This window comes from Pan troglodytes, chromosome 20, assembly GCF_028858775.2.
Source record: "Pan troglodytes isolate AG18354 chromosome 20, NHGRI_mPanTro3-v2.0_pri, whole genome shotgun sequence".
Taxonomy (NCBI): Eukaryota; Metazoa; Chordata; class Mammalia; order Primates; family Hominidae; genus Pan; species Pan troglodytes.
The window spans coordinates 57679647-57704474 of NC_072418.2; the positions used below are offsets into that span (position 1 = coordinate 57679647).

At 49.3% G+C, this 24828-nt stretch overlaps 1 protein-coding gene across 1 annotated transcript; it reads left to right on the top strand.

The window, feature by feature from the left end:
- The first annotated feature begins 9265 nt into the window (after nt 1-9265).
- On the top strand, nt 9266-24828 carry FCAR (Fc alpha receptor). Its single transcript, NM_001042624.1, has 5 exons — nt 9266-9299; nt 10309-10344; nt 20227-20517; nt 22980-23267; nt 24614-24828. The coding sequence occupies exons 1-5, from the start codon at nt 9266-9268 to the stop codon at nt 24805-24807; spliced, it is 843 nt and encodes a 280-aa protein (NP_001036089.1). The 3' UTR covers nt 24808-24828.

Sequence of the window (24828 nt, forward strand, 5' to 3'; positions counted from 1 at the left end):
CTATAATCCCAGCACTTTGGGAGGCGGAGGTGGGCAGATCATGAGGTCAGGAGTTCGAGATCAGCCTGGCCAACACGGTGAAACCCTGACTCTACTAAAAATACAAAAAATAGCTGGGCATGGTGGCAAGCGCCTGTAAATCTGAGATACTCAGGAGGCTGAGACAGGAGAATCGTTTGAACTGGGGAGGCAGAGGTTGCAGTGAGCCGAGATCCTGCCATTGCACTCCAGCCTGGGAAACAGGGTGAGACTCCATCTCAAAAAAAAAAAAAATACTGCAGACAGTTAAGGCCCCCACTGGACACTCTCCGGTACCTCTGACGTCAGTGGATAGAGAAGCAGCTCCCCTTCTTCTTCCTCGAAACAAAGGCCTCCTTCCTTCTTAGGCATTTGAGACACATTCTCCACACAGGTGCAGCTGAGCACTGTAAAGTCCCACTGAGGGTTGAAGGTCCTCACTGCCAGTCACAGTTCGGTCCCACTGAGGGTTGAAGGTCCCCACTGCCAGTCACAGTTCGGTTCCACTGAGGGTTGAGGGTCTCCACTGCCAGTCACACTTCGGTCCCACTGAGGGTTGAGAGTCTCCACTGCCACTCACAGTTCGGTCCCACTGAGGGTTGAAGGTCCCCACTGCCAGTCACAGTTCGGTCTCACTGAGGGTTGAAGGTCCCCACTGCCAGTCACAGTTTGGTCCCACTGAGGGTTGAAGGTCCCCATGCCAGTCACAGTTTGGTCCCACTGAGGGTTGAAGGTCCCCATGCCAGTCACAGTTTGGTCCCACTGAGGGTTGAGAGTCTCCACTGCCAGTCACAGTTCGGTCCCACTGAGGGTTGAAGGTCCCCACTGCCAGTCACAGTTCGGTCCCACTGAGGGTTGAAGGTCTCCACTGCCAGTCACAGTTTAGTCCCACTGAGGGTTGAAGGTCCCCATGCCAGTCACAGTTCAGTCCCACTGAGGGCTGAGGGTCTCCACTGCCAGTCACAGTTTAGTCCCACTGAGGGTTGAGAGTCTCCACTGCCAGTCACAGTTCGGTCCCACTGAGGGTTGAAGGTCCCCACTGCCAGTCACACTTCGGTCCCACTGAGGGTTGAAGGTCCCCACTGCCAGTCACAGTTCGGTTCCACTGAGAGTTGAAGGTCCCCACTGCCAGTCACAGTTCGGTCCCACTGAGGGTTGAAGGTCCCCACCGCCAGTCACAGTTCAGTCCTACTGAGGGTTGAGAGTCTCCACTGCCAGTCACAGTTCAGTCCTACTGAGGGTTGAATGTCCCCACTGCCAGTCACAGTTCGGTCCCACTGAGGGTTGAAGGTCCCCACCGGCAGTCACAGTTTGGTCCCACTGAGGGTTGAGAGTCTCCACCGCAAGTCACACTTTACCCACTGAGGCTTGAGGGTCTCCACTGCCAGTCACAGTTTAGTCCCACTGAGGGTGGAGGGTCTCCACTGCCAGTCACAGTTTAGTCCCACTGAGATTTGAAGGTCCGCACTGCCAGTCACAGTTCAGTCCTACTGAGGGTTGAGAGTCTCCACTGCCAGTCACAGTTCAGTCCTACTGAGGGTTGAATGTCCCCACTGCCAGTCACTCTTCGGTCCCACTGAGGGTTGAAGGTCCCCACTGCCAGTCACAGTTTAGTCCCACTGAGGGTTGAAGGTCCCCACCGCCAGTCACAGTTTAGTCCCACTGAGGGTTGAGAGTCTCCACTGCCAGTCACAGTTCGGCCCCACTGAGGGTAGAAGGTCCCCACTGCCAGTCACAGTTCGCTCCCACTGAGGGTTGAAGGTCCCCATGCTAGTCACAGTTCGGTCCCACTGAGGGTTGAGAGTCTCCACTGCCAGTCACAGTTTAGTCCCACTGAGGGTTGAAGGTCTCCACTGCCAGTCACAGTTTGGTCCCACTGAGGGTTGAAGGTCCCCACCGCCAGTCACAGTTTAGTCCCACTGAGGGTTGAGGGTCTCCACTGCCAGTCACAGTTCGGTCCCACTGAGGGTTGAAGGTCCCCACTGCCAGTCACAGTTCGGTCCCACTGAGGGTTGAAGGTCCCCACCGCCAGTCACAGTTCAGTCCCACTGAGGGTTGAGAGTCTCCACTGCCAGTCACAGTTCGCTCCCACTGAGGGTTGAAGGTCCCCATGCCAGTCACAGTTCAGTCCCACTGAGGGTTGAAGGTCCCCACTGCCAGTCACAGTTCGGTCCCACTGAGGGTTGAAGGTCCCCACCGCCAGTCACAGTTCAGTCCCACTGAGGGTTGAGAGTCTCCACTGCCAGTCACAGTTCGCTCCCACTGAGGGTTGAAGGTCCCCATGCCAGTCACACTTCGGTCCCACTGAGGGTTGAAGGTCCCCACTGCCAGTCACAGTTTAGTCCCACTGAGGGTTGAGAGTCTCCACTGCCAGTCACAGTTCGCTCCCACTGAGGGTTGAAGGTCCCCACCACCAGTCACAGTTTAGTCCCACTGAGGGTTGAGAGTCTCCACTGCCAGTCACAGTTCGGTCCCACTGAGGGTTGAGAGTCTCCACTGCCAGTCACAGTTTAGTCCCACTGAGGGTTGAGGGTCTCCACTGCCAGTCACAGTTCGGTCCCACTGAGGGTTGAAGGTACCCACTGCCAGTCACAGTTCGCTCCCACTGAGGGTTGAAGATCCCCACTGCCAGTCACAGTTCGGTCCCACTGAGGGTTGAGAGTCACCACTGCCAGTCACAATTCGGTCCCACTGAGGGTTGAAGGTCCCCACCGCCAGTCACAGTTTAGTCCCACTGAGGGTTGAGGGTCTCCACTGCCAGTCACAGTTCGGTCCCACTGAGGGTTGAAGGTCCCCACCGCGAGTCACAGTTTAGTCCCACTGAGGGTTGAGGGTCTCCACTGCCAGTCACAGTTTAGTCCCACTGAGGGTTGAGGGTCTCCACTGCCACTCACAGTTCGGTCCCACTGAGGGTTGAGGGTCTCCACTGCCAGTCACAGTTTAGTCCCACTGAGGTTTGAAGGTCCCCACTGCCAGTCACAGTTTAGTCCCACTGAGGGTTGAAGGTCCCCAGTGCCAGTCACAGTTTAGTCCCACTGAGGATTGAGGGTCTCCACTGCCAGTCACAGTTTAGTCCCACTGAGGTTTGAAGGTCCCCACTGCCAGTCACAGTTCGGTCCCACTGAGGGTTGAGAGTCTCCACTGCCAGTCACAGTTCAGTGCCACTGAGGGTTGAAGGTCCCCACCGCCAGTCACAGTTCGGTCCCACTGAGGGTTGAAGGTCCCCACTGCCAGTCACAGTTCGGTCCGACTGAGGGTTGAAGGTCCCCACTGCCAGTCACAGTTCGGTCCGACTGAGGGTTGAAGGTCTCCACTGCCAGTCACAGTTCAGTCCCACTGAGGGTTGAAGGTCTCCACTGCCAGTCACAGTTCGGTCCCACTGAGGGTTGAGAGTCTCCACTGCCAGTCACAGTTCGGTCCCACTGAGGGTTGAGAGTCTCCACTGCCAGTCACCGTTCGGTCCCACTGAGGGTTGAGAGTCTCCACTGCCAGTCACAGTTCAGTCCCACTGAGGTTTGAAGGTCCCCATGCCAGTCACAGTTTAGTCCCACTGAGGGTTGAGGGTCTCCACCGCCAGTCACAGATCGGTCCCACTGAGGGTTGGAGGTCCCCATGCCAGTCACAGTTTCGTCCCACTGAGGGTTGAGAGTCCCCACTGCCAGTCACAGTTCGGTCCCACTGAGGGTTGAAGGTCCCCACCGCCAGTCAGTTTAGTCCCACTGAGGGTTAAGAGTCTCCACCGCCAGTCACAGTTTAGTCCCACTGAGGTTTGAAGGTCCCCACTGTCAGTCACAGTTCGGTCCCACTGAGGGTTGAGAGTCCCCACCGCCAGTGACAGTTCGGTCCCACTGAGGGTTGAAGGTCCCCACCGGCAGTCACAGTTTAGTCCCACTGAGGGTTGAGCGTCTCCACTGCCAGTCACAGTTCGGTCCCACTGAGGGTTGAAGGTCCCCACCGTCAGTCACAGTTTAGTCCCACTGAGGTTTGAAGGTCCCCACTGCCAGTCACAGTTCGGTCCCACTGAGGGTTGAGAGTCCCCACCGCCAGTCACAGTTCGGTCCCACTGAGGGTTGAGAGTCCCCACTGCCAGTCACAGTTCGGTCCCACTGAGGGTTGAAGGTCCCCACTGCCAATCACAGTTCGGTCCCACTGAGGGTTGAAGGTCCCCACCGCCAGTCACAGTTTAGTCCCACTGAGGGTTGAAGGTCCCCAGTGCCAGTCACAGTTCAGTCGCACTGAGGGTTGAAGGTCCCCACTGCCAGTCACAGTTCGGTCCCACTGAGGGTTGAAGGTCCCCACTGCCAGTCACAGTTCGGTTCCACTGAGAGTTGAAGGTCCCCACTGCCAGTCACAGTTTGGTCCCACTGAGGGTTGAGAGTCTCCACTGCCAGTCACAGTTTAGTCCCACTGAGGGTTGAAGGTCTCCACTGCTAGTCACAGTTCGGTCCCACTGAGGGTTGAAGGTCTCCACTGCTAGTCACAATTCGGTCCCACTGAGGGTTGAATGTCCCCACTGCCAGTCACAGTTCGGTCCCACTGAGGGTTGAAGGTCCCCACTGCCAGTCACAGTTTAGTCCCACTGAGGGTTGAGAGTCTCCACCGCCAGTCACAGTTCGCTCCCACTGAGGGTTGAAGGTCCCCACCGCCAGTCACACTTTAGTCCCACTGAGGGTTGAGAGTCTCCACTGCCAGTCACAGTTCGGTCCCACTGAGGGTTGAGAGTCTCCACTGCCAGTCACAGTTTAGTCCCACTGAGTGTTGAAGGTCCCCACCGCCAGTCACAGTTTAGTCCCACTGAGGGTTGAGGGTCTCCACTGCCAGTCACAGTTCGGTCCCACTGAGGGTTGAAGGTCCCCACTGCCAGTCAGTTTAGTCCCACTGAGGGTTGAGGGTCTCCACTGCCAGTCACAGTTCGGTCCCACTGAGGGTTGGAGGTCCCTACCGCCAGTCACAGTTTAGTCCCACTGAGGGTTAAGAGTCTCCACCGCCAGTCACAGTTTAGTCCCACTGAGGTTTGAAGGTCCCCACTGTCAGTCCCAGTTCGGTCCCACTGAGGGTTGAGAGTCCCCACCTCCAGTGACAGTTCGGTCCCACTGAGGGTTGAAGGTCCCCACCGCCAGTCACAGTTTAGTCCCACTGAGGGTTGAGGGTCTCCACTGCGAGTCACAGTTTAGTCCCACTGAGGTTTGAAGGTCCCCACTGCCAGTCACAGTTCGGTCCCACTGAGGGTTGAAGGTCCCCACCGTCAGTCACAGTTTAGTCCCACTGAGGGTTGAAGGTCCCCACTGCCAGTCACAGTTCGGTCCCACTGAGGGTTAAGAGTCCCCACCGCCTGTCACAGTTCGGTCCCACTGAGGGTTGAGAGTCCCCACTGCCAGTCACAGTTCGGTCCCACTGAGGGTTGAAGGTCCCCACTGCCAGTCACAGTTCGGTCCCACTGAGGGTTGAAGGTCCCCAACGCCAGTCACAGTTTAGTCCCACTGAGGGTTGAGAGTCTCCACTGCCAGTCACAGTTCGGTCCCACTGAGGGTTGAAGGTCTCCACTGCCAGTCACAGTTTGGGCTTATTAGGGTTTATGCTGTGCACGGTGAATGGAACCTACCAATCCACTCTTAGTGACCAGTTAGACAGATTCAAGGCAAATTTCCCTGCTGGGAAATCCCAAATCCCAAAATATGCAGAGACCAGTAGATGCCTCAATTCTTCCGTGTCTCCCTCTAAATCCTTGGGTCACTGTGACTCCTGTAGTGATGTGGCTTGTAATTCCTTGGGCCGTAGAATGGCTGTGATAGGCCCTGTGCTAAGCGGACTGGTGACAGTTGAGACAGGAAGCTATAGTAGTCAGGATTCTCCAGAAAAAAAAATAATCAACACTCATAATGATAGATATATAGATAAAGATTGATAGACAAATAATGATAGATGGATAATGATAGATATATAATGATATCACAAATAATGATAGATAGATGGATAATGACAGGTATATAATGATTGATACACAGATAGGGTATTTATATATTGGCTCACGCAACTATGTAGACTGACAGGTCCCATGATCTGCCATCTGCAAGCTGGAGACCCAGGGGAGTCCACGTGTAGTTCCAGTCTACGTGCAAAAGTCTGAGAACCAGGAGAGTCAGTGGTATACGTAACAGTCCAAAAGCTAGCAGGCTCATGCCGGGCATGATGGCTCACGCCTGTAATCCCAACACTTTGGGAGACCAAGGCAGGCAGATCACCTGAGGTCAGAGTTCAAGACCAGCCCGGCCAACATGGCGAAACCTCATCTTTACTAAAAATACAAAAATTAGCCGGGCATAGTGGCATTCGCTTGTAATCCCAGCTACTCAGAGGCTGAGGTACGAGAATTGCTTGAACCCAAGAGGTGAAGGTTGCAGTGAGCCGAGATCACGCCACAGCACTCCAGCCTGGGTGACAGAGTGAGACTCTATCTCAAAAAACAAACAAACAAAAAAAGCTGGCAGGCTCAACATCTAAAGAGTCAATGTTTTAGTGAGAGTTCAAGGGCCAGAAAAGACTGATGTCCAGGCAAAAGGAACTTCATCTTACATTACCAGTTCAATGTTTTGTTCTATTCAGTTCCCACCTGATTGAATGAGGCCGACTCACATTAGGGAGAGCAATCTGCTTTATAAATTACACTCATTCCATTGATAATCTCATTCAGCAACACCCCCACAGACACACACAGAATAATGTTTAACCAGATATCTCAGCACCCCATGGCTACGTTACCATTCCTGTTCCACAAAAGGAGGAAACAAAAGAACAAAACCACACCAAATGTTGTGGTAAGTTGACAAAATCTGTTCCAGCCCATTAGTAAATATTGGCCACTGAAGTTCCTGAAATTCAACCAATTAGGAAGTATCTCTCTCCCAATAGAAAGCCATGTCATTTGTAAACCATAACAATAGCTTTTGTTTTTTTGAGACACAGTCTCGCTCTGTGTTGCCCAGGCTGGAGTGCAGTGATCTTGGCTCACTGCAACCTCTGCCTCCTGGGTTCAAGTGGCTCTCCTGCCTCAGCCTTCCGAGTAGCTGGAATTACGGGCACCCGCCACCACACCCAGCTAATTTTTTATATTTTTAGTAGAGACTAGGTTTCACCACATTGACCAGGCTGGTCTTAAATTCCTGACCTCAAGTGATTCACCTGCCTTGGCCTCCCAAAGTGCTGGGATTACAGGCATGAGCTACTGCACCCAGCCAACAATAGTATTTTTAATTAGGTCATCCTGCCCTTACAATCTCTGCATTTTAAATACTCAACTAAGAGTACAGCCATTATTTGTCTTTCACCCAAAGTCCCATTCAAGTGAGAACAAAGGAATAAATAAATAAGGCATAAGTAACAAAACAACAAAAAAAGAAAATTAGAATGCGGTCAATTTCATGCAATCATCAACACCAAATTTCCAGAACGTAGTATTTCCAAATTTCCTGAACGTAAATATGTATGTGGAAATTAACAAAATGTGGCGAAACAAAAGGTCACTTAAATTTGCACAAATGAAACAGTCAACATGGAAGCTGATCTGCTTTCTGAAATATGGGACAAGCTCAGGACTTCAAAATACTTCGGCGTTGGAAGGGCTAAGTTATGATGTATTAAAATGAAAATAAAGGCGGGGTGCGGTGGCTCACGCCTGTAATCCCAGCACTTTGGGGGGCCGAAGTGGGTGGATCACGAGGTCAGGAGATCGAGACCATCCTGGCTAAGACGGTGAAACCCCGTTTCTAGTGAAAATACAAAAAAATTAGCCGGGCGTGGTGGCAGGTGCTTGTAGTCCCAGCTACTCGGGAGGCTGAGGCAGGAGAATGGCATGAACCCGGGAAGTGGAGCTTGCAGTAAGCTGAGATCACGCCACTGCACTCCAGCCTGGGCGACAGAGCAAGACTCCGTCTCAAAAAAAAAAAGAATAAATAAAATAAAATAAAATAGTAGAAGGTTTAATCAGGAATATTTCACTCTCCAGACTTGAAGAATTCGTGATAGCCAGGAGTCTACAATCAAAATAACATAAACAATAAGATAAAAATAAAATTAATTTGAAGCCATAAAAAAAGAATGAGTTCATATGTTTTGTGGAAACATGGATGGAGCTGGAGGCCATTATCCTTAGCAAACTATACAAGAACAGAACACCAAATACAGCATGTTCTCACTTATAAGTGGAAGCTAAATAATAGAACTCATGAACACAAAAAAGGGGAACAACAGACAATGGGGTCTCCTTTAGGGTGGAGGGTGGGAGGCGGGAAAGGAGCAGGAAAAGTAACTATTAGGTACCAAGCTTATTACCTAGGTGATGAAATAATCTGTACAACAAACCCCCATGACACAAGTTTACCTGTATAACAAACCTTCCCATGTTCCCTTGAACCTAAAATAAAAGTTAAAAAAATACTCAATGAGCGACAATGTACATTATTTGAGGATAATTACATTAAAAGCCCAGACTTCACCACTACACAAAATATCCATGTAATAAAATTTCACTTGCGCTCCTTAAATTTATACAAATAAACAAAAAAGTATAATAAAATAGTAGATTCTTTCTTTAGAGATGACAAATAGTGCCAGAGAAAATGCCTCCACATTCTGGCATTGAGATCATCTCCAGGATAAGGGTATACTGCATGCCTGGTCAAGTCCAAGTAAATATACTCAGACCACGAATCTCAGAGATGAAACATAGGTTCAGAACAGACAAAGCCACAGAGCTTTTGACTAATGGCCCAGTGAAGGCAATGTCTGCCTGTATGGTATCCACCACCTTATATTCTGTCCCAAGCCCGTCTATTTGGATGTAGCATCTGGTTCAAAGATGAATTTGAACACCGATTAGACACTGGCTTGACGAAAATTCACTTCTCATTCGTTTCTCATCTGAAACATAAATAGAAATATAGGTCTTAGGCAGGAGGATTTCTTGAGGCCAGAAGTTAGAGACTACCCTGGCCAACATAGAAAGACCCCATCTCTATTTAAAAAAATATACATATATATGTCTTCTCTTGGGCTCCACCCAAGAGCAACCTGGAACTAAGTTATTCGGCAACGAACTGTTCCACTTTGCTGTGAGGCAATAGATGTGGAAATTCCCTGACAAGGGGCTCTGTCCTCATACTTCCTGTGGAGCTTATTGTCGTAAGAATATCTGTCATCCTGCTAATGTGCATTGAAAGGAGAGCAACGGGGCTGAGGCCGTGTCAGCACGATGGACCCCAAACAGACCACCCTCCTGTGTCTTGGTGAGTTTCAGAGTAAAAGTGGGTTAGAGGGGAAGATAGAGAAATCCCAAAATAATCAGGGTGTCTCTTAACAGTGTGACTAGGAGATTTTAGTGGCTGCCAAGGAGATTCTGATCTCCTTAGTGGAAAGGCCGTCTTTGTCAATGTATCTATAACTTTGTCTCTACCCAAGCCCAAGCTAGCTTGTGGGGCTCAAGGTTTAATATTTGTATTAAACCTATAGTGTGTTATCTGGGATTCATGATGGTCCCAAGGTTCTTATCAAGGAGAGACTTAGAGGCTGGAATCTGAAAGGTAAAAATAAAGAATGAACCTCAAAACTGTGATTGTTGTGGAAGGAAAACATATGATAGAAACCCATATAGAAATATGGTTACTAGTATTTTTGTTGAAGATTTTTGCATTTATGTTCAACAAAGATATTATCCCGAAGTTTTCTGTTTTTGTTGTATCTCTGCCACATTTTGTTATCAGGATGATGTTGGCCTCATAGAATGAGTTGGGGAGGAATCGCTTCTCCTGGATTTTTTTCAATAGTTTCAGTTGGAAAAATACTAGCTCTTCTTGGCCGGGCGCGGTGGCTCACGCCTGTAATCCCAGCACTTTGGGAGGCCGAGGCGGGCGGATCACGAGGTCAGGAGATCAAAACCATCCTGGCCAACATGGTGAAACCCCGTCTCTACTAAAAATACAAAAAAAATTAGCCAGGCGTGGTGGTGAGCACCTGTAGTCCCAGCTACTCGGGAGGCTGAGGCAGGAGAATGGCATGAACCTGGGAGGCGGAGCTTGCAGTGAGCCGAGATCGTGCCACTGCACTCCAGCTTGGGCGACACAGCGAGACTCCGCCTCAAAAAAAAAAAAAAAATGCTAGCTCTTCTTCATATATCTGGTGGGATTGAGCTGTGAATCCATCTGGTACTGGTCTTTTTCTGGTCTGTCATTACAGAGAGTGATTTGTCATAAAGGTTGGAAATGGAAGCTTGATTTTTCATAAATCTCTCTCTTCCAGTGCTCTGTCTGGGCCAGAGGATTCAGGCACAGGAAGGTAAGTGTCCTGTAAATCTCTCCCAGCCCCTTTAGACCCTCTTGGGAGCTCTAGCATAAAGAAATTGAGGAATAGCCTGAAGCACCATTCTTATTTTAGTCCCCATTCTAGTTGTTTCTGCTGTGCTTCTCTTGCATAATTTCTATCTCACTTGGTTATCTCCAAACCCTTCAGACTCATTAATGCTCAGGCCTGGATTTATAGTTAGTCCTTGCCTGTGTTAGACTGTCCATGAAGGATCTGTAATTTACTGAACGCTCAAACTGCAAGAATGAGGAAGTCAGGAGTCATCTGCCCAATATCCTTCCTTATGCTGATTCTATTTTGTTTTAGCAACCCACTTCCTCCCGTCACTTCATTTAAAAGGATGCTGCCATAGTCTAAGCCTACTGAACACTCTAGCATTCTGTAGTACTACTGCAGTACTAAGCATGAGGCAGTCTTAGTGTACTACTGAATATTCTGCCACCCCAACTACTACTGCCTTAGCCTCCTAATGGGTGTGAGCCCCACGTCCATCCATGTCTTCTCTCTTCCAGCTCCTTCTAAAGCCTGAATTATTTGTGTGTTGAACAATATTCATTCTTCCTATCCATGAGCATGGAATGTTTTTCCATTTGTTTGTGTCATCTATGATTTCTTTGACCAGTGTTTTGTGGTTCTCCTTGCAGAGATCTTTCACCTCCCTGGTTAGCTGTATTCCCAGGTATTTTATTCTTTTTGCAGTAATTGTGAATGGATTCTATTCTTGATTTGGCTCTCAACTTAGATGTTTTTGGTGTATAGAAATGCTACTGATTTTTATTAATTGATTTTGTATCCTGGAACTTTGCTAAAGTTGTTTATCAGATTAAGAAGTGTTTGGGCAGAGACTGTGGTTTTCTAGGTATAGAATCACATCACCTGCAAACAGGGATAGTTTCACTTCCTTTCTTCCTATTTGGATGCCTTGTGTTTCTCTCTTGCCTGATTGCTCTAGCTAGGACCTCCAGTACTATGTTGAACAGAAGTAGTGAGAGACGGCATCCATGTCTTGTGCCAGTTTTCAAGGGGAATATTTCCAGCTTTTGCCCATTCAATATGATGTTGACTGTGAGTTTGTCATACATCATTCTTATTATTTTGAAATATGTTTCTTCAATGCCTGGTTTGTCAAGGTTTTTTAGCATAAAGGGATGTTGAATTTTATCAAAAGCTCTATTGAGAGGATTATGTGTGTGTGGGGGGGGTTGTTCTATTTATGTGATGAATCATATTTAAGATTTGTGTATATTGGCCGGGCACTGTGGCTCATGCCTGTAATCCCAGCACTTTGGGAGGCTGAGGCGGGTGGATCACGAGGTCAGGAGATCGACACCATCCTGGCTAACACGGTGAAACCTCGTCTATACTAAAAAATACAAAAAATTTAGCCAGGCGTGGTGGCAGGCGCCTGTAGTCCCAGCTGTTCGGGAGGCTGAGGCAGGAGAATGGCATGAATCCAGGAGGCGGAGCTTGCAGTGAGCCAAGTTCACGCCACTACACTCCAGCCTGGGCAACAGAGCGAGACTCCTATATCGAATCAACCTTGCATCCCAGAAATAAAGCCTACCTGATGGTGGTGGATTAGCTTTCTGATGTGCTGCTGGATAGTTTGCTAGTATTTTGTTGAGGATTTTTGCATTTATGTTCAACAAGGATATTGTCCTGAAGTTTTCTGGTTTTGTTGTGTCTCTGCCATGTTTTTGCATCAAGATGATGCTGGTCTCATAGAAGGGGCTTGGGAGGCATTCCTCCTCCTGAATGTTTTTGGAATGTTTCAGTAGGTATAGTGCCAGCTCTTCTTTATATATCGGATGGGATTCAGCTGTGAGTCTGTCTGGTACTGGGCTTTTTCTGGTCTGTAGGCCTTTTATTACTGATTCAATTTTGGAGCTCATTATTGGTCTGTTCATGTATTCAATTTATTCTTGGTTCGATCTCAGGAGGGTGTATGTGTCCAGGAATTTCTCCATTTATTCTGGATTTTCTAGTTTGTGTGCATAGAGGTGTTCATAATATTCTCTGATGATTGTATTTCTGTGGGGTGAGTGGTGATATACCCTTTGTTGTTTCTAATTGTGTTTATCCGGATCATCTCTCTTTTCTTCTTTATTAGTCTAACTAGTCATCTGTCTTACTAATTTTTTCAAAAATCCGACTCCTGGATTTGCTGATCTTCTGAATGCTTTTTTGTGTCTCAGTCTCCTTCAGCTCAGCTCTGATTTTGGTTATTTCTTGTTTCCTACGAGCTTTGGGGTTGATTTCCTCTTGGTTCTCTTAGTTCCTCTTGTTATGATGTTAGGTTGTTAATTTGAACTTTTTCTAGCTTTTTGACGTGGGAGTTTAGTGCTATAAACTTCCCCCTTAGCACTGCCTTAGCTGTGTCCCAGAGATTCTGCTATATTTACCCAAAAATTCCAGAACAGACTGCTTAATTTCCATGCATTGTACAGTTTTGAGTGGTTTTCTTAGTATTTATTCCTATTTTTATTCCACTGTGCTCTGATTTCGCTTTTCTGGATTTGCTAAGGATTGTTTTTTTTTTTTTTTTGAAATGGAGTCTTGCTCTGTCGCCCAGGCTGGAGTGCAGTGGCGCAATCTAGGCTCACTGCAAGCTCCGCCTCCCGGGTTCACGCCATTCTCCTGCCTCAGCCTCCCGAGTAGCTGGGACTACAGGTGCCCGCCACCACACCCGGCTAATTTTTTTTGTATTTTTAGTAAAGACGGGGTTTCACTGCATTAGCCAGGATGGTCTCGATCTCCTGACCTCATGATCCGCCAGCCTTGGCCTCCCAAAGTGCTGGGATTACAGGTGTGAGCCACTGCACCCAGCCTGCTAAGGATTGCTGTATGTCTGATTGTATGATTGACTTTAGAGTATGTGCCATGAGGCAATGAAAACAATGTAGATTCTGTTGTTTTCGGGGTGGAGAGTTCTGTAGATGTCTGTCAGGTCCATTTGATCCACTGCTGAGTTCAGGTCCTGAATATCTCTGTTTGCCTCAATGATCTAACACTGTCGGCGGGATGTTAAAGTCTCCCCCTATTATTGTGTGGTTGTCTAAGTCTCTTCGTTGGTCTCTCAGAACACGCTTTATGAATCCGGGTGCTTCTATGTTAGGTGCATATATATTTAGGATAGTTAGGTCTTCATGCTCTTTTTTTAATTTTTTTTTCTTTTTCTTTTTGATTCAGCAGTTGGGCTGTTACACACTCCTTAGCAGATTCCGACTTCCGTGGCCACTGTCCTGCTATGGTCTTCATGTTGAATTGAACCCTTTACCATGATTTAATGCCCTTCTTTGCCTTCTTTGATCTTTGTTGGTATAAAGTCTGTTTTGTCTGAAATTTTAATAGCAGCTCCTGCATTTTTTTTTTTTTTTGGCTTTCCATTTGCTTGGTAAATTTTTCTCCATTTCTTTACTTTGAGCCTATGGATGTCATTGCATATGAGATGGGTTTCTTATAGGCAGCATAATGTTGAATCTTGCTTTTTTTTTTTTTTTTTTTTTTGAGACGGAGTCTCGCTCTGTCACCCAGGCTGGAGTGCAGTGGCATGATCTTGACTCACTGCAACCTCTGCCTCCCAGGTTCAAATGATTCTCCTGCCTCAGCCTCCCAAATAGCTGGGATTACAGGTGTGTACCACCACGCCCAGCTATTTTTTTTTTTTTTTTTTTTTTTTTTTTTTAGAGATGGGATTTCATCACATTGGCCAGGCTAATGTCGAACTCCTGACCTCAAATGATCCACCCACCTCAGCCTCCCAAAGTGCCGGGGTTACAGGCGTGAGCCACTGCACCTGGCCTCTTGCTTCTTTATCCAACTTGCCACTCTCTGCATTTTAATTAGGACAATTAGTCCATTTACATTCAAAGTTAGCATTTACATGTGCGGATTTTTTCCTGTCATCATGTTGTTAGCTGGTTTGGTTATTATGCAGACTTGTTTGTGTGGTTGTTTTATAGTGTCACTGGTTTATGTATGTAAGTGTGTTTTCTATTGGCTGGTGATGGTCTTTTCTTTCCATATTTAGCGTTCCTCTTAGGACCTCTTGTAAGGCAGGCCTGATGGTAATAAATTCCCTCAGCATTTGCTTGTCTGAAAAGGATCTTATTTCTTCTTCACTTATGAAACTTAGTTTGGCTGGGAATGAGATTCTTGGTTGGAAATTCTTTTCATAAGAATATTAAATATAGGCCCCCAATCTCTTCTGGCTTGTAGAGTTTCTGCTGAAAGGTCTGCTGTTAGCTTGATGGCATTCCCTTTGTAGGTGACCTGCCCCTTCTTTTTTGCTGCCTTTTCACTTTTTTTTTTTTTTTTTTTGAGACTGAGTCTTGCTCTGTTGCCCAGGCTGCCAGGCTGGAGTGCAGTGGTGCGATCTCGGCTCACTGCAAGCTCCACCTCCCGGATTCATGCCATTCTCCTGCCTTAGCCTCCCCAGTAGCTGGGACTACAGGTGCCCACCACCACGCCCCGCTAATTTTTTTGTATTTTTTTTTAGTAGAGACGGGGTTTCACCATGTTAGCCAGGATGGTCTCAATCTCCTGACCTCATGATCCGCCCGCCTTGGTCTCCCAAAGTGCTGGGATTACAGGCGTGAGCCACCGCGCCCGGCCGACATTTCTTTCTTTCATTTCTACTTTGAAGAATCTGATGATTTTGTGTCTTGGGGTTGCTCTTCTTGTGTAGTATTTTGCAGGGGTTCTCTTTGTTTCCTGCATTTGATTCTTGGCCTCTCTAGTGACGTTGGGGAAGTTTTCATGAACAATACCCTGAAATATGTTTTCCATGTTGCTTGCTTTCTCCCCATCTCTTTCGGGGATGCCAATGGGCTATTTGGTCTCTTTACATAATCCCATATTTCTTAGAGGTTTTGTTAATTCTTTTTTATTCTTTTGTCTTCATTTTTGTCTGACTGAATTAGTTCAGAGAGCCAGTATTCATGCTCTGAGATTCTTTCCTCATTTTGCTTTATTCTGCCATTAATACTTGTGATCGCATTATGAAATCTCGTAGTGTGTTTTTTCAGCTCTATCAGATCCGTTTGGTTCTTTCAAAATGACCATCTCATAGATTAGCCCCTCTGTCATTTTATTGTAATCTTTAGATTCCTCCCATTGGGTTTCAACTTTCTCCTGAATCTTGATGACCTTAATTTCTATCCACATTCTGAATTCTATTTCTGTCGTTTCAGCCAGGTAAAGAGCCCTTGCTGGGAAGCTTGTGTGGTAATTTGGAGGAAGGAAGACACTGTTGCTTTTTGAGTTGATGGAGTTCTTGCTCAGTTCTTTCTCATCCATGTGGGCTAATGTTCCTTTGAGTGTGCTGCAATTTGAATTTTTTTCTTTTTTCTTTTAACTGTGATGTAATTTGAGCACAGTCAGTAGACTTCTTTTCTGGATGGTTTCAGAGGGCTGGGGCTTCGCACAGGGTCTTTATTTATAGCTAAATTCTTGTCCTTGGTTTCACAAGGAGGTATATTAGCGAGCATTTTTGGTGTTAAGTTTGGGCTGCAATCCGGTAAATGATGCTTACGCACAACGGCCAGTAGGTCATTCCTCATGATTGCCGCTGTGCTCCCTCTCACGCTCTGAAAGTGGGGGCTCCTCTCCCACCCAAGTGCTGGCTGCAGATCTGGGCTCGGCACTCCCAGGCTGCACATCACAGCTCTGGGGTGAGCTCAGACTTTATGTTCCCTCCGTGGCTTGGGGGCAGCAGGAGAAGGGACCTTAGCAGTGGTTGTGGCAGACGGCCTTTCACTTGTCCCTTGGAACTCCACCCCAGAGAGATGTGAAGCTACTGTCAGCCAGTGCGATGAGCCAAGAGTGGGGCGACTGCACTGTGGGTCCAAGCTAGGGGCCCTGCCTAGTGATGAGCAGGGGGGACAGGTGGGTCACAGGGGTGACAGACTGGCCTCTTCTCCTTAGGGCAGTTTGCTGGAGGTGTGGTTAAAGCACTCAGAGTCTTTGCTCCTTCCCCAGTCTGAGGGCAGCAAGGCCAGTGCCACCGCAGTGGCAGCGGCAGAGTGGCTTTCCGTTGCCTCTGGGAGCTCCGCCACAGAGAAACGCAGACTCACAGCTGCTGGGAACGCTCCGCCAGAGGGTGGGGCTGTTGCGCCGCGGAATCAAGCTGGGGCTTGGTGAAGAGCAGGAGGTCGAGGGCTCACAGGGAGAGGAGACTCAGCTCCTCTCCGTATGGTGACTGTGGTGTGCTAGAAGCATGAATGAAGGCCGGGCGCGGCGGCTCACGCCTGGAATCCCAGCACTTTGGGAGGCCGAGGCGGGCGGATCACGAGGTCAGGAGATCGAGACCATCCTGGCTAATCTGGTGAAACCCCGTCTCTACTAAAAACACAAAAAATTAGCCGGGCGTGGTGGCGGGCGGTTGTAGTCCCAGCTACTCGGGAGGAGGATGAGACTGAGGCAGGAGAATGGCGTGAACCCGGGAGGCGGAGCTTGCGGTGAGCCGAGATCGGGCCACTGCACTGCAGCGTGGGCGACAGAGCGAGACTCCGTCTCAAATAAATAAATAAATAAATAAATAAATAAATAAATAAAAGCATGAATGAAGCCCCCAGCCTCCTTGCTTCTTCCCCAGATCACGGGCAGCAGCGGCAGAACCCTTGCCCTGGCAGTGGCAGAGGGGCTGTCAGTTGCCTCTGGGAGCCACTCCCCAGGGAAACACGAGCCACCACCAGTGAGTGTGCTGAGGGCAGGGCAGCTGCTCTGCACTCCCGAGCTGGGGGCTCTGCCTGGTAAAGTGGGGGTGGGAGCTCACAGGGAAGAGAGACTGGACTCCTCTCTGTCTGATGGCTGTGGCATAATGACCGGGCCCCCACACATGAAAAAGAATTCTGGGAACTCAAAAAGCCAGTGTGTCCCCACCATGGACTCCTTGGATTGTGTTTCAAATTTCTCCTCAATTTCGATGAGCTTCCTGGCCATCCAGATTCTGAATTCTATATCCCTCGTTTCATTCATCTCAATGTAGCTAAGAACCAGATTTCTGGGGGACTATCGAATTGCCAGAGTTCTTGTGTTGATTCTTTTTTTTTTTTTTTCTTTTTTTTCTCTTTTGTGGCAGAGTCTTACTCTGTCGCCCAGGCTGGAGTGCAGTGGCGCAATCTCAGCTCACTGCTGCAAGCTTCACCTCTCGGGTTCAAGCGATTCTCCTGTCTCAGCCTCCTGAGTAGCTGGGATTACAGGTGTGTGCCACCACACCCAGCTAATTTTTGTATGTTTAGTAGAGCCCGGGTGTTGTCACGTTGTTCAGGCTGGTCTCAAACTCTTGACCTCCGGTGATCTGCCCACTTCAGCCTCCCAAAGTGCTGGGATTACAGGTGTGAGCCACCGCGCCCGGCCTTGGTGTTGATTCTTTCTCTTGTGTGAGGGCTGGTGTTCTTTAACTGTGATGTCAGTTGAGTACAGTCGTTTGGCTTCATTTCTGGGTGTTTTCAGATGCCAGGACTCTGCACAGAATCTTTATTTGTGGCTGGATTTTTCCCTTTGTTGTATACTGGCAAAATATTTCAGTGTTGTATTTTGAAGTGTGATCCAGTAGGTGGCACTTAAAAGGGTTGGCCAGCATACAGGATCTTAGCCACAAGGCTCTTTTGTAGTTTTGTTTTGTTTTCTGTTTCGTTTTTTGACACAGGGTCTTGCTCTGTCACCCAGGCTGGAGTACAGTGGCACAATCTCGGCTCACTGCAGCCTCTACCTATCAGGCTAAGTGATCCTCCTGCCTCAGCCTCCTGAGTAGCTGGGACTACAAGCACACACCACCATAAAGAGAAAATTTTTGTAATTTTTTTTTTTGTAGAGATGGGGTTTCACCATGTTTACCAGGCTGGTCTTAAACTCCTGGGCTCAAGCAATCTGCCTGCCTTGGCCCCCTAATTCTTGTATTTTGACAAAGTCGGCAGTAGTGCTCTGTGGTTGTGGGGAGGGGTGACTCCCTCGCCTGGTCCATTCTTGGGCTTTGGAGGAGCCTCCTACAGTCACTGGCTCTGCACCCACCGTTTCCTTTGTTAGGATTGTTCTGCCCACAGGGCTCCCTCAGGCAGGGCATGGTGGGCAGACAGGCTGTATCCTTCCCCGGCCAGCCCTATGGAGGGAGGACCACCCCACTCCTCTGCAGGCTGATGAAATCAGGTGTTTCACCCCTCTGAACGTTCTGAGAATGAGGGCTCCTCACGGCTTGGTCGCCACCTAACGTGGTGAGTCCTTCTCAGCAAGGGTGATTGGAGCCACATGCTCTGCCATCTCAGTGCTCCCAGGGGAACACAGAGCTGCGGGGCATGGTGGCTCACACCTGTAATCCCAGTACTTTAGGAGGCCGAGGTGGGCAGATCACGAAGTCAGGAGACTGAGACCATCCTGGATAACATGGTGAAACCCCGTCTCTACTAAAAATACAAAAAAAAATTAGCAGGGCGTGGCGGCAGGTGCCTGTAGTCCCAGCTACTTGGGAGGCTGAGGCAGGAGAATGGCGTGAACCCGGGAGGCAGAGCTTGCAGTGAGCCGAGATTGCGCCACTGCACTCCAGCCTGGGCGACAGAGTGAGACTTCATCTCAACAAAAAAAAAAAAGAAAAGAAAAGAAAAACACAGAGCTGCACACCCCACAGATTTCAGGCAGAAGGGGGTCTGCAGCGCTGGAAGACCCAGCAAGCCTGGCCCGTCTGGCTGCAAGTGGCAGGGGTGGGTAGAGTCACCCACTTCACCATCTGGGTGCTTTCCAGGGAAGCATGCAGCCACGGCCCCGGGCAGAGTTCAGGCAGAAGCTGGGCCACTGTGCTGGAAACTGGCCTTGAGCCTTGTGGAGTGACGGCAGGTGGAGCCATCTCACTGCTCCCACGCACCATGCCCGTGGCCTCTGCAGGGGCTGTGGTAACGGCACTCGACTGCTCTGGGGTCAAGGCCTGCTGAGGTCCCCCTGGCTTCAGTGTTGCCTCTGCAAAAACCCCAGTTGCAGCCAGGTGCGGTGGCTCACGCTTGTAATCCCAGCACTTTGGGAGGCCGAGGCAGGTGGATCACTTGAAGTCAGGAGTTCAAGACCAGCCTGGCCAACATGGTGAAACCCCGTTTCTACTAAAAATACAAAAATTATCCAGGCATGGTGGTGGGCACCTGTAATCCCAGCTACTCGGAAGGCTGAGGCAGGAGAATTGCTTGAACCCGGGAGGCAGAGGAGCTGAGATTGCACTACTGCACTGCAGCCTGGGCGACACAACAGACTCTGTCTCGAAAAATAATAACAATAAAAAATAAAGATGGCAACCATAGACACTGGAGACTACTAGATGGGGGGGAAGAAAGGGGGTTGAAAACCTGCCTATTGGGTACTAAGCTCAGTACCTGGGTGACAGGATCAATCGTACTCCAAACCTCAGCATCACAAATTATTTAAATTTTTCTCTTTTTTTAATTTGTTTTTTGTTGTTGTTGTTGAGATGAAGTCTCACTCTGTTGCCCAGGCTGGAGTGGAGTGGTGTGATCTCGGCTCACTGCAAGCTCTGCCTCCCGGGTTCACGCCATTCTCCTGCCCCAATCTCCCGAGTAGCTGGGACTACAGGCGCCCGCCACCACGTCCTGCTAATTTTTTGTATTTTCAGTAGACACGGGGTTTCACCGTGTTAGCCAGGATGGTCTCAATATCCTCACCTCGTGATACACCGGCCTCGGCCTCCCAAAGTGCTGGGAATACAGGCATGAGCTACTGCACCCGGCCTAAATTTTTTTTTAAATAAAGAATGGTAGGTTCTTCACACCCTAATGTATTTTTACTTCCCCCACAGAGAAGGAAAGGAATGGCTTCCCCATGGCGAGCCACCTCAGTCTGGGCTTTCTTTTCTTCCAGGGGACTCTCCCATGCCTTTCATATCTGCCAAATCGAGTCCTGTGATTCCCTTGGATGGATCTGTGAAAATCCAGTGCCAGGCCATTCGTGAAGCTTACCTGACCCAGCTGATGATCATAAAAAACTCCACGTACCGAGAGATAGGCAGAAAACTGAAGTTTTGGAATGAGACTGATCCTGAGTTCATCATTGACCACATGGACGCAAACAAGGCAGGGCGCTATCAGTGCCAATATAGGATAGGGCACTACAGGTTCCGGTACAGTGACACCCTGGAGCTGGTAGTGACAGGTAAGGAAACATCCAGGGTCCACAGCCCTGGTGTGATTTTTTTCTTATTTTTAATAGAGTATTTTTCAAGAAGTTTTAGATTTACAAACAAAAAAAAAATTGATGATTGCTTCAGAGAGTTCTCAGCCATCTGGCACCCCACTTCCCCCAGAGTTAACATCTTACATTAGTATGGCACATTTCTTACCATTAATGAACAAATATCGACACATTCCCAGCTACAGTCTACAGCTTATTTACATTTTCTTAGTTTTTACCTGATAGTCTTTCTCTGTTCCAGGATCCCATTCAAGATTTCACATTGCGGCCGGGAGCGGTGGCTCACGCCTGTAATCCCAACACTTAGGGAAGCCGAGGCGGGTGGATCACCCAAGGTCAGGAGTTCGAGACCAGCCTGGCCAACATGGTGAATTCCCCGTCTCTACTGAAAATGCAACAATCGCCGGGCGCAGTGGCTCACGCCTGTAATCCCAACACTTTGGGTGGCTGAGGTGGGTGGATCACCTGAACTCAGGAGTTCGAGACCAGCCTGGCCAACACAGTGAAACCCCGTCTCTACTAAAAATGGAAAAAATTGGCCAGGCCTGGTGGCACACGCCTGTAATCCCAGCTACTTGGGAGGCTGAGGCAGGAGAATCGCTTGAACCCAGGAGGCAGAGGTTGCAGTGAGCCAAGATCACGCCACTGCACTCCAGCCTGGGCGACAGGGCGAGACTCCATCTCACACACACACACAAAAAGATTTCACATTGCATTCAGGTGTCATGTATCTTTTTTTTTTTGAGACGGAGTCCCGCTGTGTTGCCCAGGCTGGAGTGCAGTGGCACAATCTCGGCTCACTGCAAGCTCCAACCTCCCGGGTTCACGCCATTCTCCTGCCTCAGCCTCCGGAGTAGCTGGGACTACAGGCGCCCGCCACCACGCCTGGCTAATTTTTTGTATTTTTAGTAGAGACAGGGTTTCAACGTGTTATCCAGGATGGTCTCAATCTTCTGACCTCGTGATCCGCCCGCCTGGCCTCCCAAAGTGCTGGGATTACTGGCGTGAGCCACTGCGCCCGGCCTCCGAAAATGCTGGGATTACAGGCATGAGCCACCGCACCCAGCCTCCCAAAGTGCTGGGATTCCAGGCGTGAGCCACCGCGCCCGGCAGGTGTCATGTATCTTTAGGTTTGTCTTGGCTGTCACAGCTTCTCAGATGTTGCTGGTTTTCCATGACCTTGTCAGTTTTGAGGGTAGTGGTCCATAATTTTCAAGGGTACTCCCACTACTGGAAATTGTCCGATGTTTTGCTCATGACTAGACTGTTATGGGTCATTGCAGGCAAGACCACAGAAGCAAAGTGCCATTTCATCTCCTCATAGCAAAGTTTTAAACTGTCTATGGGAACATGACTGTGGATGTTGAGCTGGCTGTTGTTGAAAGCCTGGCTGAAGTAGTAACTGTGGCCAGGCACCGTGGCTTGTGCCTGTAATCCCAGCACTTTGGGAGGCCGGGCGCCGTGGCTCACGCCTGTAATCCCAGCACTTTGAGAGGCCGAGATGGGTAGATCACTTAAGCCCAGGAGACCAGCCTGGGCAACATAGTAAGACCCCATCTGTACAAAAAATCAAAAAATTAGCTGGGCATGGTGGCACCCACCTGTAGTCTCAGCTACTTGAGAGGCTGAGATGGTAGGATCACCTGAGCCTGGGAGGTCGAGGCTGCAGTGAGCCGTGATTATGCCACTGCCCTCAGCCTGGGCGACAGAGTGAGACCCTCTCTAAAATAAATAAATTCTAAAAAAGAAAAAAGAGGCTGGGCACTGTGGTTCACGCCTGTAATCCCAGCACTTTGGGAGGCTGAGGCAGGCGGATCACCTGAGGTCAGGGATTCAAGACCAGCCTGACCAACATGGGGAAACCTCATCTTTACTAAAAATACAAAAATTAGCTGGGCGTGGTGGCAGGTGCCTGTAATCCCAGCTACTCGGGAGGCTGAGGCAGGAGACTCACTTGAACCTCGGAGGTGGAGGTTGCAGTGAGCTGAGATCGTGCCACTGCACCGCAGCCTCAGTGACAGAGCGAGACTCCATCTCAAAAAACAATAATAGGCTGGGCACAGTGGCTCATGCCTGTAATCCCAGCACTTTGGGAGGCCAAGGTGGGCAGATCACCTGAGGTCAGGAGTTCGAGACCAGCCTGACCAACATGGAGAGACCCCGTCTCTACTAAAAATACAAAAATTAGCTGGGCGTGGTGGTACGCACCTGTAATCCCAGTTTCTCGGGAGGCTGAGGCAGGAGAATCGCTTGAACCTGGGAGGCGGAGGTTGCAGTGAGCTGAGATCACGCCACTGTACTCCAGCTTGGGCAATAAGAGCGAAACTCCATCTCAAAAAAATATATGATAATAACAATAATAATAAGAAGAAAAGAATAAAGGAGAAAAGGTCTTTCTAATAGCTCACTCTTTTCTCTCTTAGGCTTGTATGGCAAACCCTTCCTCTCTGCGGATCGGGGTCTGGTATTGATGCCGGGAGAGAATATTTCCCTCACGTGCAGCTCAGCACACATCCCATTCGATAGATTTTCACTGGCCAAGGAGGGAGAACTTTCTCTGCCACAGCACCAAAGTGGGGAACACCCGGCCAACTTCTCTTTGGGTCCTGTGGACCTCAATGTCTCAGGGATCTACAGGTGCTACGGTTGGTACAACAGGAGCCCCCACCTGTGGTCCTTCCCCAGTAATGCCCTGGAGCTTGTGGTCACAGGTAGGTACCGCCCAGTCCAGCCCTGTGTCTGGGTTGGCTGTCCAGGGCCTTGCCACCGGGCAGGAATATGAAGACGTGCACTGACAGTGAAGTGAAGAGAGGCAAAGGCTCTCACTCCAGGACAGTGGAGAGAGAAAGGCTTCCCCACCACACTTTCCGCTTTCACTTCCTCGCTAGAGTTCTCCAGACAGGGTTCATTGAAAACTTACGGTCTATGGAGAACAGAAGGGCTAACTCAGTTTGTTTCATTTTATTTATTTTATTTTATTTTCCGGGATGGAGTCTTGCTCTTTCGCCAAGGCTGGAGTGCAGTGGCACGATCTCGACTCACTGCAACCTTCGCCTCCCAGGTTCAAGCAATTCTCCTGCCTCAGCCTGCTGAGTAGCTGGGACCACACAGTCAGGATTTCACCATGTTGGCCGGGCTGGTCTCGAACTCCCGACCTCAGGTGATCCACCTGCCTCGGCCTCCCAAAGTGCTGGGATTACAGGCGTGAGCCACCGCGCCCGGCCAAGCTGCAGACATTCTTACTAGGATTCCACCTTGTTCTGGTGTTGTAGAGATATGATTAGGTATTTAGTGAATTCACCAAGTGAGGAGAGAATGAAAAGAAAACACAACCTGCCTGGCCGGGCGTGGTGGCGTGAGCCTGTCGTCCCAGCTACTCAGGAGGCTGAGGCAGGAGAATCACTTGAACCCAGGAGGCGGCTGTTGCAGTGAGCCAAGATCACGCCATTGCACTCCAGCCTGGGTGACAGAACGAGACTCCACCTCAAGAAAAAAAAAAAAAAACACGGCTGGCCACGATGGCTCACGCCTGTAATCTGAGCACATTGGGAGGCTGAGGCAGGTGGATCACCTGAGGTCAGGAGTTCGAGACCAGCCTGGCCAACATGGTGAAACCCCATCTCCACTAAAAATACAAAAATTAACCAGGCATGGTGGTGGTGGGCGCCTGTAATCCCAGCTACTTGGGAGGCTGAGGCAGGAGAATCACTTGACCAGGGAGGCGGAGGTTGCAGTGAGCCGAGATCGCGCCACTGCACTCCAGCCTGGGCAACAGAGTGAGACTCCATGTCAAAAAAAAAAAAAACACAACCTGCCCATAATCACCTCCTTCCCAGTTTATAGCACTTCCCTGGGAAGCACAGTTCCTTGCCCGTGAACACAGTCTTGCTGACTGATCAGTGTGGTGCTGGCGAAGCATGAGCTCATTGAGGGGATGCTTGAGGGAGTCCCATTTTGGCAAGCGCATAGGGAAATGAGCTCCCGTTTCAGGGCTCTGGGGTTGGGATGGAATGGAACACAACCACCAACCATGCATCTCCTTGAATTGTGTCTCCAGACTCCATCCACCAAGATTACACGATACAGAACTTGATCCGCATGGCCATGGCAGGACTGGTCCTCGTGGCTCTCTTGGCCATACTGGTTGAAAATTGGCACAGCCATACGGCGCTGAACAAGGAAGCCTCGGCAGATGTGGCTGAACCGAGATGGAGCCAACAGATGTGTCAGCCAGGATTGACCTTTGCATGAACACCAAGTGTCTGCAAGTAA